Genomic DNA, 16,062 nt, shown 5'->3' with positions numbered 1-16,062 from the left:
ATATCCTTAGTAAAATCATCTCAAAGCCATTAATCATCGCCCATGGATGAATCTTAAGTCCATGTTACTTAGAAACGTTAACGTTATGGGGGAGGGAATCATCAAGAAGTCATCGCGCTAGCCTTGTGAAATTTAGAAAAAAATTTACTCTAATGATTATAATTTTAGCAAATGTTTTAAAGAGATATATTATTGTGACGAAGGTGGCTACTTTGTTGAGATGAAGGATGTTAATGAACATCAAAAACAAAAATTAAAATTTTTCCATGACATCAAAACATATAATACTAAAGTTCTTTATAATCCTGAGATAAAATGACGCAGTATTTACGAGCAAATTTTTTCAATAATTGTAATCGACTAAGACTGAGATTTTTTTAAGAGACAGCTTATAGTTTTTAAAGGATACGTCATGTACAATCCGTGATCTCAACATTCTTTAATTTTTGGAAATTACGTGATCGGCATCTTTGCTATAATAAAGGATTTCTAAATTTCCAAGCTCTAAGTTTCCAATAAAATAATTAATAAACTTATAATTTCCTTCTTTTTGCTAAACATGGCAAAAGTAAGAGTAACTAAAAAAGACTATACGATGCAACTCTGATTACAACAATCGTATTGTCATCATTAAATGGATAATTCCTTAGGAATAAACAGCTTTGAAAATCGACTGAGAAAAATATCAGAAAACTGTGTTCATATAGGCATCGATATATCGATGTCTTTCGTGATGCAAAATGATTCATTCGTCATTAAATGTGAATCAACTCTCTCGTACAGATAATAGAGAAAAGTATTTTGATATGACTTATGTTTTCTAAAAGCGAAAGTGCAGATATCAGACGATGTCATTAATATAAAACACACTAAGATAATAATTTCTGATGAATGCTGTCGCATTCAGTCTAAGCCCAACTTATGAGTAGACTTCTGGCATCTTAACAAGCGATTCTTCTCGCGCATACTAATTACTATAAAATCAGGCAACATGTTCAAGTGCTAACAGGTGCTTTCATCTTTTCAACACAAGCCCACGAGAGAGCTGTTCCGTTTATTTACGTTCAACGGACGCCCATGGATGGCAAATTAAATTTCCAATGCTGTACGTGGGTAGTTCTGCTTTTGTTAATTATTACGAACACAGAGCAATTCAGCTTGAAAGGTGAACGTAAACAATGAGATAGAAATCAACAGTCGACATGATTGTGAATCGTCGCACCTGTTTCTGCTCGTTGTATACGTTGAAAGATGAGCAATTTGACGAAACGTAGAAATAGTATTAAATAACCTATACACAATTCGATCTAGTTCTGAACACAAGCGGACAAAAATCATTTCACTTCGAAACATCATTTTCGAATACGCACATAACATGTTTATGATTTTTTTACTTAACATATCTGTTGTAGTGTTAATGAAAATTTGTAACAATAGAGAACGTTAAGAATATGCACACGAATTTATTACTGTTCTGTTGTAGTGTTAATGAAAATTTGTAACAATAGAGAACGTTAAGAATATGCACACGAATTTATTACTGTTCTGTTGTAGTGTTAATGAAAATTTGTAACAATAGAGAACGTTAAGAATATGCACACGAATTTATTACTGTTCTGTTGTAGTGTTAATGAAAATTTGTAACAATAGAGAACGTTAAGAATATGCACGCGAATTTACCACTGTAAATAAAATTTCTCACGATATAATATTCTGGTAATCTCCCAAACATCACGAACACATGGATGGTAACACGCATGCGATCAATGCATATCATTTTAGCGAATAGTTATATCATAGGCAAGAACATACAGTTTCAATAGTATGAATGAATGTTGGTTGATCACTTCACCTATTTATTCATTTATGTATTCAAGTTCATTGATAAAGTTTACTTTGCCTAAAATTACGAACATCTAATACAATACGTGCGCAAATATCGTCTTTGTGCATTGGCAGCCCGCTAACAGGCTACATTTGATGAACAACCTTATCTCATGACTTTGTCACAAGATCCTGATTCAAATTTGGTAAAACCACAAGACTTTCTCCGGGATCAGAGTCCACATCAAATGTGAGAAGAGCTTTTTCTACTAATTGATCCTTATTTTATCGTTGATCTGATGACAGTTGCATATTGGGTCCTTCAAGGATGGTTTTCCCCTGACCAAACCTGTTTGAATTTGGCTTTGTTCATGGAACGTCGTACAAGAAATGTTTACAGAGAAGCTTTTTCAAGAAGAAAAGTTGCAGGTCTTCATATGCAAGTTTGCAGGTACGAAAGCAAAGAAACCTTTAGCGCATCTAATTCTGTGTTTCTGCAACTTGAGATGAAATGTTTATAGCGCGTTTTGAACTTTAAAATGCACTTCACCTTTTCTTTATGCGAAATTATTTCGATTAAACTGTAAAGACACAAGTCAAAAATCCAATATGAAAAAGAAACTGGAAAAATTTTGAAACTTTCGATTTCAATTTAACTCCAGACATAGCAAAGTAAGAATGAATTTGAAAATCACAAGCAATGACAATAGTGTACAGTTTAGTATGATTGTCTGGTAAACACATGAAAAAAATTTGATGAACTCTTAAACTGAACAGAAAGATAGTAGAATTCATTGTATATTTCACGTTTGCGTTATAATAGACAATATATTATGCAATAATAATTATTGTACTTTTGGTTCATATTATGTGGGAGTCCCTGCAGTTATTTGCTATTCCAATGATCTTGCATAAGGTAAGGCATTCTTATACTTCGATAACCATATAATATGGTGAAACATAGCGTCCCCAGGACCATCAAGCGCTCTCTGCAAAAATACTGTATTTAAAGTTTTCAGACCTAACAACTTTTCCCATCTTATGTGGGAAATACAGCGTGATGTACCGACTTGGTTTGAAAATATTGCAGAGTACACTGTAAGCATACAATGTCTCAAATATGAAACAGTTGCTAACCGTCCATAGCCTAACAAAAGATGGCGTGTACAACATAATCTAGGTGGACTTTTGATTTGCGCTTAACGCACGATTGACTCTAGTGTCGAAGGGACAAAGCGATGCTATGTTACAACACGTGCCGGATGTTAATGACATGCTTCTTTGTTCAATCATGCTTGCGGGGTTTACCATGTAGTATAAATACACTTATCAGAAACGGAAAATTAGTCATTGCAAAGATCATTGTGCGTCGGTTGGATTTGTAGCTGATTCACGAAAGAAAAAAGGATCGCTTATCAACAAAACGCTCTCCCACGAATAAATGTATATTTAGTAAATGCTTAAGACATAAGAAGGTAAGACGTTTAGTAGAATCACGACGAATTTGCGTCAAACATATCGCGTGTTGAGATACTCAAAAGAAATTTCCTGTAGGAGCTTCTATTATATTGTACAAATTGTTTGGGGACAACATTGAAGAATAAGATTTTTTCTTTTGTTTGACACTAAGTCAAGAAACTTTATGTCTTCAGGCGGCGTCTAGCTTCGCTATTTTTTCAACACGTTGGCTTGCTTAAACGAAAGACGAACGGCGCGTTACCTGCCATATAGAATGGGCGCTAGAATATCAACAAAACGATCTAATATGGAGTTGAATGAGGGCAGTCGCTTGCAACGATACAAAAACATTAGCATTATCACGGTATCATCGAAGGCAAGTACGACGGCTGTCAAAACTAGACCAGAAAAATTGGATATAATCCTAGATCGACCGAAACTCACGGAAGAAATAATCCGAACACACGCTTGGAATCCGGAGGACAAGTCGTCCAATATTTTTATAAAAGAAGAGAATCCTTATGTACTACATCGACACCCGGTTGCGCAAAGCACGGACTGTGTTCGTGGTAAGTTTGGTTACAAACGAGGCTTTCACGTCTGGGAAATTCGTTGGCCAACAAGACAACGCGGCACGCATGCCGTCATTGGTGTAGCCACGTCGAAAGCGCCACTTCAATGTACTGGTTATCAAACTTTGGTTGGTAACAATCCCGAGAGTTGGGGCTGGGATATAGGACGTAATAAACTGTATCACGATGAGAAAAATATTTCAAAGATAAACTATCCGGACGCAAATGATAATTTCACAACACCAGAGTGTATACGAGTTATTTTAGATATGGAAGAAGGAACTTTATCATTCGAGGCAAACGAACAGTATTACGGGGTGGCATTTCGGGGTTTAAAAGGAAAGACTGTCTATCCTATCGTGTCGGCAGTGTGGGGACATTGTGAGGTGGACATGCGATACATTGGCGGTCTAGATCGTAAGTTAGACATAGATATTTTCTTACGTTATTCATTCTTTGTTTATGTTTTGTCATTGTCACACATTGTACTCTCATGACTTGGGTACTAGGCGGGTTACATGACGTCATCTCCGTTTCCGTTTTCATTCAAATTGCTTTGAGGTATGCAGGCAAAATTGTTCATTTATTGTGAGCGAGATTTCCTTTATCTTCATCAAATACATTTTCCCAAGTTTAAATTTTGTTGAACACGAGCGAATCTTATGATAACTTTTACTGTTTCATAGCCAAAAAATTTGAGCGCATTCAGACGTAGCAATTATTTCAAAATTACACAAACATTTACATTAACATGCCACTGAAAATTGCTCAGAAAGTTTTACAATATTAGATCATCGCTTCATTTGTGACAACTATTTTACATTGTTAAGTTCCGTTAATGACAATTGAACGGAGAACCAATAGAAATAATTTTCGCATTAGCTTAAAATCTTGAAAATCAGTGTAAAAAGCGGAAACAGTTCATTATGTGTTATGTGTCTTTTTGAAAATCACTTCACGATGTCTTAGAGAAGTCGGCTTCTGTTATTTTTGCCTTACAAGGAAAAATATACATACACTGCCAAGTATCTTATAATTATGCGGTGCGGTATAATCTTTTTCCGGTCATTATATCACTGACACTTCAGAATATATTTCTATATTCTTTTTAACATGTATACTAGTCCTTGAAACTTTACCGATTTGATATAACACAGTTAATAAGAGATCATCGATACCTACATGGCAATATAGAGTATATTATGTAAAATATTACGCAATTATAAGGAAAAATACTATCCTTTATAAGGCAAAATATGACCTAATGACGCAAATTTTCATAGCTTCTGAAGTTTTATATCGTGTTTATACGTCAATAGTAATACTTTGATAAATATTTATGAAATATTGGAAGAAAATCGTTTGGTTATTGTAGTCAAAATAGATATTTATCCATCCGGATAAGATTCTTCTCTATGACGACCAAGTACGTGGTAAATAGGGATTCTTAGGGATATCTTACATCAGCATTCGCTTAAAAGGATATTTTGATCAAATATCAAAAAATTAATGCACCAAACGTCAGACAAAAAACGAACAAAGGCAATTCGATATCTTAAAATATATTTACGTTGCTTACAATACATCGCAATTGTAAAAGCGTTTCATATAAAATTTGTATTTCACACCATGATTTCGGCTTCCATTACGACGATCGTAATAAAGGAGTTTCAGCCTTCACCTTATAGCAACAGAGCTATATTTGGGCTATTCAATGTTTATCGACTGGAGACAATAGATCATTAACATAAATGACAATATTCTCGTGGCTCATACGAAAGGCAACCATGTTGCACAGCTTTGCTTGTGGGAAACCTCGCTCTTTTGTTGCCTTTCAAGAGCTTTTCTTTGTGGCATAATTAATTATGAAACCGTTTAGCTGCCAAGCAACAACCCTATTGGAATAAAGGAAAATGACGCTTTTTTGTTCTGTAAGCTGTTTTATTTTGCTAAGGATGCACATTCAAAGACTCTTTATTGCTGTTTTTCTGTTCGCCTCTCGTTGATAAAAGTGTTTGAGAGTTCTAAGAATGATAACAGCATCACTAAATTTCACATTCAAATTTCAATGCGAATAAGACAATCCCTTGAAATGTAGACGTTTATTTTTCTGAATAAATTATGCGACGAAAACGAAACTAAATTCGAGAAAGCATTACACTTTGCTGAATTCAAATGAAAGCACCTGAAACCCTATAAGAATACTTGAAATAAAAATTTCCAATTAAGGGTAAAATTGAAAATTCATGAACTTTTAAATATAGCAAAGAATGACGTACATTGAAAGCAGAATTATGTTAAGATACGCTCTTATCCTATAATTGCTCTAAATTTTATAGCATTTGTGTTTTCGTTTCAACTAAAATGAAATTGAAAATTATGTTTCGAAAGTTAAAACAGGCTTTCTTGGCGGTCAATTTCTTAAATTTGTTGCATTCGGATAATTATAAGCAAATTTTGAATTTTTTCATCAAACCATCTAGATTTATCACATAACAACGTTTGTAGCATGGCTACTTTCACCATAGACTGTGTTGACTATAGACTAATCGAAACCTGTTCATTTAAGCAAACTTTTCCTTAATACTAACATCACGTGCTCCTACATGCTTTAGTTGCAACAACCACAAATTGCAACATATTGTGATTTTAACCAATAACAACATAAAACTGAATAAAAATATAATGAATTTTTGTTACATTAACAACGACATCAATAACGCGCAAAAACGGAAAATTACCCTAATATTACCGGATTATCTACTTTAGACCTCGCCTATAACTTATAGAATTGACACTTTATCACAAAAAAAGCTTGTTTTAGATTCTATGACGTTTTGTCTGATAGCTATGACGATATATGAGATCGTAGGAAGTAAAAATTTGAAGGTCAAGAGATTTCCTGTGACCAATATATTTAAACAGCAGACCTAGGCAGCTGTGTCGCGTAGGAAAAATACAACCGGAAGTGGATAGCATTAGAATCGACTGGATCTTTCTCCATGCTAATTATTTTATCGTTTCTTGCTTATCACAAATACCTTTGAAGCAAGGGGGCGGATATTGTCTGTCGCAATTTTTGAAAAAAATATATGAGTAGATATTTAGTTGTCTCAATTTATGACAAAAATTTTTTTACTCCATATTATTCTCTCACTAAATGCGTTTCAGATCCCGTGGTTCATATAACAGTAAATAAAGCCCTATTCACACGATATAAGCCCCGGTTTAACCCAGGTCATTTTTTTTGCGTGTAAACACCACTAACCCAGGTTTAACCTGGGTTTAACTAAACCTATCTCAAGAGGTAGGTTGAGTTTAACCTAGGTTAAAGCTGGGTTAGTAGTGTTCACACGCAAAAAAACTACCTGGGTTAAAGCGGGGTTAAGCCCGGGTTAGTTTACGTCGTGTGGATAGAGGGCATAACATGTTATAAGATAAATGGTATTTCCATCAATATCTTCTTTGGTGTTTTGAATTTAAAATCTAGTGTACCTACGAAAAGGGCTTGCGATCACACCAATTCAACTACAAATATTCAGGTCAACTGAGACAACACATCTAAAATTATTTGATCCACATTATCCACACATGCTCATCAATGTTCTTTCATTTCAGCCGAGCCCCAGCCTCTCATGGAATTATGCCGTAGGAGCATACGAAAATCAATGGGAAAACAAAGGCTGATCAAAGTTCAAGATAATGTGGAGAAATTACCATTGCCTGGCTGCTTGAAAAGATATGTCCAGTATCAATGGTGAATTAGTTGGAACGACAACAGGAATCTGTTTGAGATTTTCTCGCCTCGAACAGATCGCAGAAGTTATTAAGAGAATGCTGCCACGTCATGTAAAATCCAATGTAGATATTTAGAAAGATCTTAACAATGGTATATCGGAGCTTTCCCCGTCACACACACTGCTCATAACGTCCAGTTCTGCCTTGTATTTAATACCTTAACCAAATAACACTGCCAAGCAGGTTAATAATTTATATATATTTATATGTTCAAATACTCGAAACCAACAATTAAAGACTGCGTAATTTGGTAGAAGTTTAAGACAAGAGTCAAACCTTTTTAGCTAAGAAATTATTTCCATAATTTCGTGAAAGCACAATAGTCATATAAGACATTTAAAGTATGCCGAAACATGTTTGCTTTACAAAAATTCGTCGTTTATTTAAAATGTCTTAAGAAATGATCGTACATTGAAATATTGTGGACTCACAATATTATTGGTAGTAAATCCAGCGTTATGGAATAAAAAGAAATAGTATAGTGATATCACATCAACCATAACACAAATGTATTTATTTATTGCAAAGACATCTGGGCCATTTTCAAAAGAGTAGCTACTGTCCTAATATAAAATATATAATGAAAGCTTAGCGACAGATATTAAATTATTTCATACATTTTGTAAAAAGACGATGTTCTGTGTTTCGCACAGAATTGATATTTTGAGCGAGTACACATAATCTATATTTAACATACAAATGTACATTATTTAACATCAAAATTATATAAAATCATTTTGACATTAAAATCTCTTCACCATACAAAAGTTACAAAATTATTCCTTGTTGGTTAATGAAATAAAGTTAACATCTCTTCCATTGATTTTGACGGTATGAATTGAAGCACAATCGTCAATCAAGATCCATCGAAAGCAGTATGTATATACCCAAAAACTCAGTATGGTTCTGAGTCATACAAATTGGAGTTTTTTGTACTTCATTGTACTACCTAACCCAAAACTGTCTCTTAAACAATACTTGCTGTTATCAATACTATACTGATAAATACCCACAAATTATCGCAATAGAATAAAAAAAATTGAATGACACGGTCTTACGAGAGATGTTACGACCATCTACAAGTATTATGTTTATATGGAATTATGTATCACGTTTTCCATTTTTATACACGCTAATTATAAAAAAACAAACTCGGATACCCTTAAGGTTTTCTCACTAAACTTCCTACAAGCGTCAAGCGAGGTATCTGCGCCTGAGAAAACAAGCCAGATTCAAACTATCCACTTTAATGAATACATCCAAATGAGCCCAGTTTGATGGTTATTATAATTTATTCCAAATATACTTTTATTTGAAAGAAGCAAATCCTGCTGGCTAAGTAGTTTTCAAAAAGAACCACACCCAAACTCGAAATTCTGTTGTCATCACCAAACTTGTGAAAAAGAAGCCTGCAAATTATTTCTGACTCTCGTCACATGTTCGGAAGGGCCGAATTTTGGTTTATCTCATGAAAAATTTAAGTACACGAGATATTTTTCAACATTTTATATATCAACAGTCATGTCAACTATCTACGTGAAAACGAGAAAACATCACACATCGGTAAAGTCACAGCAAATTAAGAATAGTCAATACTATATCATTTATTATAATTTTCCTCTTTAGAATAACTAAACAATTATATTTCATTAAATTTTTGCAAAGAAAAATGTTTTAAAAGCATTTGAGGTTTTTTATTTGAAGTATGACAAGATAATTTGGTATAATTTTTTAAATAATTTGGAAAGCATAAAAAACATACCTGGCCAACACGACAAATTCGCCATATTATCTTCAAAAACCACCTTAACATCAAAAATTTCGATGCGAAGTAAACCAGGTTTATCCTGGAATGTAAAAATATCCACTTCCACATAATTTGGCACATATAACGGCTAAATACAACGTTTCTCCGCGAGCGTAGGCGGTAAATTTTGACCGCCATGTTGATGTAACTCTTGTTTATTTCGTTCTTTGAGAAGATATGTCACTCGTTTATCACGTCCAATACAAAAATAAAATAGTTTTATTCTCTGTGCATCCGGTCAAAAGTAGAAGTGAAAAATATCAATAGAAAAGACGTTTGCTACAGCAAATCTTTTTGAATAAATAACAGTAGCCACGAGCGCGACCTCGTGGAGTGAATCAGGGGGGATTGGTTACGTAATCGATATTCAAGGTGAGTCATGCTTTGCGGGCTTAGTTGTTTGGCCATTTTAGGGGAAGGGGAACCTCCCCAAGAATGATGTCTTCCATGAATATCGAAGGTATATTGAAACTTTTGATCTCGGAAAGTTTGGGTGTATAAATCAATGAAAATTTATAAGAACATTGTGTAACACATCAGTGATATAAACGCCGGGAATCCAACCAAATGCACATTTCTTACCATCTCCCTGCGAATTTCCTATTCCCACAAGTCATGACTCGAACTTCATTCTTTAAACTTCATACTGTTTTCACAAAGTAGAACGTTTCAAAGTAAGCTAATTTTCAAATAAAACTAACCTTTTGCCGAGAAATTCAATTTTGAAAAGGTTAATGCTAGTGTAATCAATGATTGATTAGCCTAACATGAACAAAATGTTTTACACACCAAACGTAGGTGATACTAATTTCTTTACCCAAGAATACAAAAAGTAGGTCGGATTTCGAATGTTATTCGAGATAATTAGAAGGCTAGACGGTGATATGAGTCGTTTTAGGAAAAAAAAGATGAGTCGGTCCAAAATATTTTTTCCACAAGGTTTTAATTTTAGTATTACGTTTTGCAAAATGAGTACATTGCGCAAGACATTTATCATTTACAAAATTGCAAATTGTGCACAGTATATTGTAATATGGGAATGCTATCGCTTTCCATATTCAACATTTAATATTGTTTCAACAATGCCACTTATTTCACCAAGTAGCTGTCTAACATCTTCAAGGTACTTGAGGTAACACACCTCGTCATGATCCAACATCGAGATGTTACTGCGCAATCTTTCCACACGAGTGATAACGCGAGAAATACCTGATACTTTCATCTGACACAGCTCACTCAGGACGCGATTAAAGGTGCCGTATTCATTACAAAATTGTACTTTAAAACGACAAGCTAACTCCCGAACTGAACGAATGCAAGGAACCTCTTGACCGTAGCATTCAACATTTTCAAACATGAAATCCATTTCCGTTATCGTTTTTAGTAAGAATTGCAAATTATGGCGAGTTCTTGCTTCGCTTGATGCAGGCTTAGCAATTCCATTTTCAAATTCATATTCCAATTGACAATATGAATCGTAGAAATCCTTTTCATGACATTTAGCCTTGGAACTAATATTCATGACGCTAGGGTAGTGTGTTATGGAAGAACTTAAGCTCGTCTTTCAATTTGCAGCTTTTCTGCTGAAAGGCACAAAGCAAACAAAACAACAGGTGCCCCAAATTTACTAATCAATAATTGCAAAGCCAAACAGAAAAGTGGAAACTCGTCACTCACAACAGATATTTTAGTAAAAAGCTTTCTTCCTTATAAGATCAAAAATTGTATGAAAATTCATTACTTGCATAGAATTTTTGATCTTATACATAGCAAGACAATGTTTGTTTCAGTTTTCACATGGCAATTTCAAAGTAAAGGACAAACACTCATTCAGGAGAAAGACATTTTATTTCTTTAGCACAAGTCACGCGTTTAAATTATAAAAAACATGATTCTATAGATGAAGGTAGTAACTTCATTCTCTTTAGTAATTAAACTAAACTCTGTGATCCATGGAGAATATGATATCGTTGAGTAGCAACAGAAAATCATATAAAATCAAAGAGAATTTATGAAAAGAGAAAAAGATAAAGTTAATCTCCACCAATGTGGTGCTAAATTTTTCAATTCTGTTTTATTGAAAACAACAAAAAGAAAACAATAACGAATTGTATCTATGAATCTCTAGAATACCAGAAGTAAACTAACTTTGACAGTCTCGATGTTTACATTTTTCATGCTGGTCATCTGCGTCATGCTTTCATGCTTGTTTTTTTGGGCAGTTGATAACTTAACACCAGTCGTCTTTCTCACGCATCAGAAATTCTAATTTGCCTAAATAAATTTTTTAGCTAATCCAAAGTCAAATACTTTATGAACGCTTTGCAACGACTTAGGACAGTTAAGCTAAAAAGAATTTACGTTCACAATTTTTTCATTGATATAATTGCTATTCTGTTTGGAGAATGAAAAATCATTTTGCACAAAATGCTACGCCAATTTACTTTACTCTACCGTTCTATATTTACGCTTTTACTAATTGAACAAAAAGTTTAAATTACTAAAAAACAATCGTTCAAAGTGTTTGCTATTATCTCAAAAATTTTGCTATACATCGCTGTCAAAAAAAATGTGTTATGAAATACAATGTGTTTTTGTATAGAAACTATAGTTAAACTATAGCAGACTGGGAAAACTTCTTTCAAATCTTTGACAATATAACGTATGTACAAGTTGTGATGATGAATGGAGTACACGTCTTTTTAGTTAACGCTCGCTAAAACTGACGCAGTGTTTTCCTTCATTTATCAACATAATTTTCTATTTAAGTCTAATGATGCAATCATAACCACACCTAGATGAAAAGGACGCGAAAAAACGCCTCAACATGTGCAAATAGGTAAAGGCAAATTCCCTGCCTTCGTACTTCATGTACACAAGGTATGTGTTGAAGCATTTCTCGCATATTTTTATGTTGCTTTCGACTTTTTGCATTTATATTAAAGGAGGGAAAATCTCTGATGCCAATTAATGTGACGAATCAACCTATAGATATTTTTCACATCCTAAAACCAAAGTTGAAAAATGCTGAAAAGATTGTTGATGTTAGCATTAAAGCGAAATGTAGCAGAAAATGATGCAAGCAAAAACACATGTGCCGTAGAGAAAAGGTATGGCCTTCCTACTGTTCTTTAATATTTATGGTGACTATATTTTATTGAAAAAAAGTCACAATCTATCCAGAGAGGGGAATTTTTATGTGGCACGAAGAGTTAGCTGCTTTGAATTTTCACATTTTAGAGAGCATGTCAGCAATCGTTATTATCAAAAATATAAATATTTTCTAAAAATGAAAACAAAAATGAAGAGGAATGGTGATTGACATTTTTCGTTTTAAAAATATATAATCGTTTAGTGCAATTATCTCAACCAGATAAACTGATGTTTGTAAACAAAAACTCAGCAGAACGGAATATAACTATCATTCCTACAATCATACCGGTCAAGCATAATTTATTCTCTGCATTTTCAATTTCAAAGGGACAAACAGACCTGCATGAGTGAAACAACGTAATTTAAACCAACAACAACAACGACGATGACAACACTAATATTCACAAAAACAACGTGAACAAATGTCAACAGCAATGACGATGACAACACTAATATTCACAAAAACAACGTGAACAAATGTCAACAGTAACATCCACAACAATGCTGTGTAACGTAATGCAACTTTTATAGATATTTACAAATCATGAACATCGTACCAACTAAATTTTGTTGCGACAAAATGTATAATGTGAGTTTTGTCGTTTATCTAGGAGTTGCTCAAGTGTTGGAGAAACAAGACAAGTTCCTGTGATGTAAATATTCTTATTTTCATGAACCAAAAAAACTGCAAAAAATGTTAGGCAATTTTTGATAAAAACGATGTGTAGCACAACTTATTTTATATATCAGGAGTCTAATTCATAAGAAAAGTATTGAAAGGCTCCTTTAAACATCGACAAAGCTGATAAATCGTGTCTTTTGATACTAATTTCAGCGATTCTGAAACAGAAGGCAGTGAAAGCGAAGAAAGCGAATCGGAAACACTCGAAAACTTGTCGAGTACAAGCAGTTGTGATGGCGATGACATGAAATGGCAAGGATTTGAAATAATAAAAAATGAGGAAGTAGATGGACATAAAAATTTTCCATCAAGCAAAAAAAAGGAAGGTAAATAAAATTTCAATATGAACATCAATCGATCAAACTCCAGCAGACTTCATAAAACAGTTTGTTTTCAAGAAGATTAAAATATGCATATAAAATTTAAGAGTTAAGACTTAAGTTTAATCACAGTGATTAAGAGTGATTAACTTGATTGGGTATTTTTTCCAAACTCAGATTTGAACTTCTTACCACTAAAATTGGTTCGAATCAACGATCTTTAAATTTACAATATTACAGAAAACGACAAAAATGACAGCAAGATGGCAAAGCATAAGAAAGAAAATCCGTTCTCTGATATCCATGAAACAGTGCATACAAACCAGAAAGACGCTACAGAAGAAAGAGAAGGGAGTTTGGAGAAAAAAGCGTCAAAAAACGACAAAGACTTCAAAGACGATGGGCGAACGAGCACCGCAAAAGGGATGAATGACCTTGACGACAAATTTCATAAGCACAACATGGACGATGCTCATGGTCAGGAAAAAAACAAACAGCTCCAACAGCATGATCATATTACCAACAATATCAACAACATCAATGAGAATCAGAGTTTTCTCACCACAAAATCGTTAAATAATGATGGAATACAAGAAGATCAACAATCCAACTTCAAAATGGCGAACACACACAAAAACCAAAAATCCACAAAAATGGCAGCAGATAACAACAACAAACAAAGAAACAGAGTAGTCGATGAGAAATCTATGATCAACATATCGCAAAGAAAGATAAAGCCACATGTAAATGTCAAAAGTGCGCGGAATTTAAAGGGAAGTTGGAAACAAAAAACGGACAATAAAAGAACGCCATTAGCGACGAATCACTCGAATACGAGCAAAAAATCACAACAAAAGAAAATCAACTACCTCGTTAATTCGTCAAAGGAGAAAAAGTTAACAGGCTATAAGATTGATCGCAGCAACTATAAATCTCCATTTCGTACTACAGCACTTGGAAGAAAGAAAAAAATTGGTGCGACGAACAATAGAGGATTAAACGATTTACCATGGAAGTCGTTGACTCAGGTGCAGGTGAAGGAGCTGGAAAGACTCATTGGAGTGAACGTGGGAGAATTGAAAAAAATGATCCAAAACTTCAAAAGTAAATCATCTGACAGCAAGGTTAAATACGATCATGAAACGAAACAGAAACATGAAAATGGAGAGAAGAAAGGTAAGATCTGTTTAGAAAGAAAGAGAGGGGTTGAAAGATATTACAGGAGTTCAAAGAGAAGAAGGAAATGTGCTAAAGAAAAAATTTGAAACTTTCTCACAGACAAAAAATTCACATATTCTTCAAGAACATGACATTTGTTTTTAATACCCTAGACGAGACATCGAGTGACAGTGGAGTGAACGAATCAGATGCCTGCCGTATCAAAAGTAAGCCGAGTTATGTTACAATGAAAGCCATAATACAGCGGAAAATGCACATAGATGAGAAAATGAAGAAACTAGAGGAACGGAGAAGGATAATGATGGATCACATGAGAGATATTCAAGTCATCCACGATATCTTTGTTCTTCACAACGACGGGTTGGCTAACGTGGAAAGAAACACAGCGGCGGCTACATTCTGCGTCAAAGATTTGCAAAAGATTTTAGGTAAGGCTATGAATGATATCATACCATACATGTCACTTTTCTTAGAGATGATATGGTGACATACCAATAACTGTCACGTGACTTTTTTAGCCTGTCAGTTGAAAGAAATAGAGGAGGAAGAATTCGCAATGAAGTTGGGAGCACTCGAAAATCTTGGAATTCCTCATTTCTCGGAAATCAATGCAACAATCAAAAAAATACGAAAGAGAATGTGGGATTCGCTATCAGACGAGCAGAAATGTCGCAGCAAATCTGTTCAGAGATTGAGATTCGACATTGGAAAGGTTCAAGGAATGTGTCAAGCTGTTTTGGATTTAGTTTACTCAGAATGAAAGACAAGAAGTCGCACAAATTTACGATGATCAGGCAGGAAGTCATATGTTATTTGGACAAATGCAAATCAAAATAAGAACTTGTTGAAGTTCTTCAAAATATATATAAGAACTTCAAACAATCACGTTAAGAGTATGAGACCACTTTAATCATGATAACCACAGAGTTTTTTAATAAATGTGCAATCGTTTTAAAAATTATCTTTATAGACAAAAACTAGCAACTAATACAGGAAACATGGTATGTTATATACGCTAGTAGACCAAAATAATTGCAACCTCAAACCTATGTACATGATGACACCATTAACCTTACCAGCCAGACTTTTTGCCCACAAAATGAAAACATTTTCGTATTACTAAATTTACTAATTGTAAAGGAATTGACTTTTACGGAAATTAAAAATATTTAGGAACTTACTTAGCTTGATTCAATCTGTATACTGGTTGGATCAGTTATGGTGCCAAAATATTTCACACTTCATCCTAAAGACGTGTTCTGCATTTGT

At 34.0% G+C, this 16,062-nt stretch overlaps 3 protein-coding genes across 5 annotated transcripts; 2 read left to right on the top strand and 1 right to left on the bottom strand.

The window, feature by feature from the left end:
- Positions 1-2,256: 2,256 nt before the first annotated feature.
- Positions 2,257-8,414, top strand: LOC124443890 (SPRY domain-containing SOCS box protein 4-like). 2 transcript variants are annotated; one of them, XM_046994435.1, is made up of 3 exons: positions 2,257-2,275; positions 3,477-4,271; positions 7,473-8,414. In XM_046994435.1, the coding sequence occupies exons 2-3, from the start codon at positions 3,557-3,559 to the stop codon at positions 7,613-7,615; spliced, it is 858 nt and encodes a 285-aa protein (XP_046850391.1). In that variant the 5' UTR covers positions 2,257-2,275; positions 3,477-3,556; the 3' UTR covers positions 7,616-8,414. The 2 variants fall into 2 exon arrangements, with proteins under 2 accessions (XP_046850391.1, XP_046850390.1); XM_046994434.1 differs by lacking the exon at positions 2,257-2,275 and adding an exon at positions 3,157-3,299.
- A 1,969-nt stretch (positions 8,415-10,383) lies between these two features.
- Positions 10,384-11,033, bottom strand: LOC124444058. The gene has a single exon (XM_046994628.1). It carries the CDS (start codon positions 10,979-10,981, stop codon positions 10,502-10,504), a length of 480 nt encoding a protein of 159 aa, XP_046850584.1. The 5' UTR covers positions 10,982-11,033; the 3' UTR covers positions 10,384-10,501.
- Positions 11,034-12,253: 1,220 nt separating this feature from the next.
- LOC124443889 lies at positions 12,254-15,973 on the top strand. 2 transcript variants are annotated; one of them, XM_046994433.1, is made up of 7 exons: positions 12,254-12,339; positions 12,405-12,569; positions 13,224-13,265; positions 13,448-13,620; positions 13,855-14,790; positions 14,946-15,221; positions 15,312-15,973. In XM_046994433.1, the coding sequence occupies exons 2-7, from the start codon at positions 12,484-12,486 to the stop codon at positions 15,551-15,553; spliced, it is 1,755 nt and encodes a 584-aa protein (XP_046850389.1). In that variant the 5' UTR covers positions 12,254-12,339; positions 12,405-12,483; the 3' UTR covers positions 15,554-15,973. The 2 variants fall into 2 exon arrangements, with proteins under 2 accessions (XP_046850389.1, XP_046850388.1); XM_046994432.1 differs by having other exon boundaries at positions 12,291-12,569.
- The last annotated feature ends 89 nt before the right edge of the window (positions 15,974-16,062 follow it).

Source organism: Xenia sp. Carnegie-2017, unplaced genomic scaffold (genome assembly GCF_021976095.1).
Source record: "Xenia sp. Carnegie-2017 unplaced genomic scaffold, XeniaSp_v1 HiC_scaffold_21, whole genome shotgun sequence".
Lineage (NCBI taxonomy): Eukaryota > Metazoa > Cnidaria > Anthozoa > Malacalcyonacea > Xeniidae > Xenia > Xenia sp. Carnegie-2017.
This window is presented reverse-complemented; position numbering and strand designations above follow the sequence as displayed.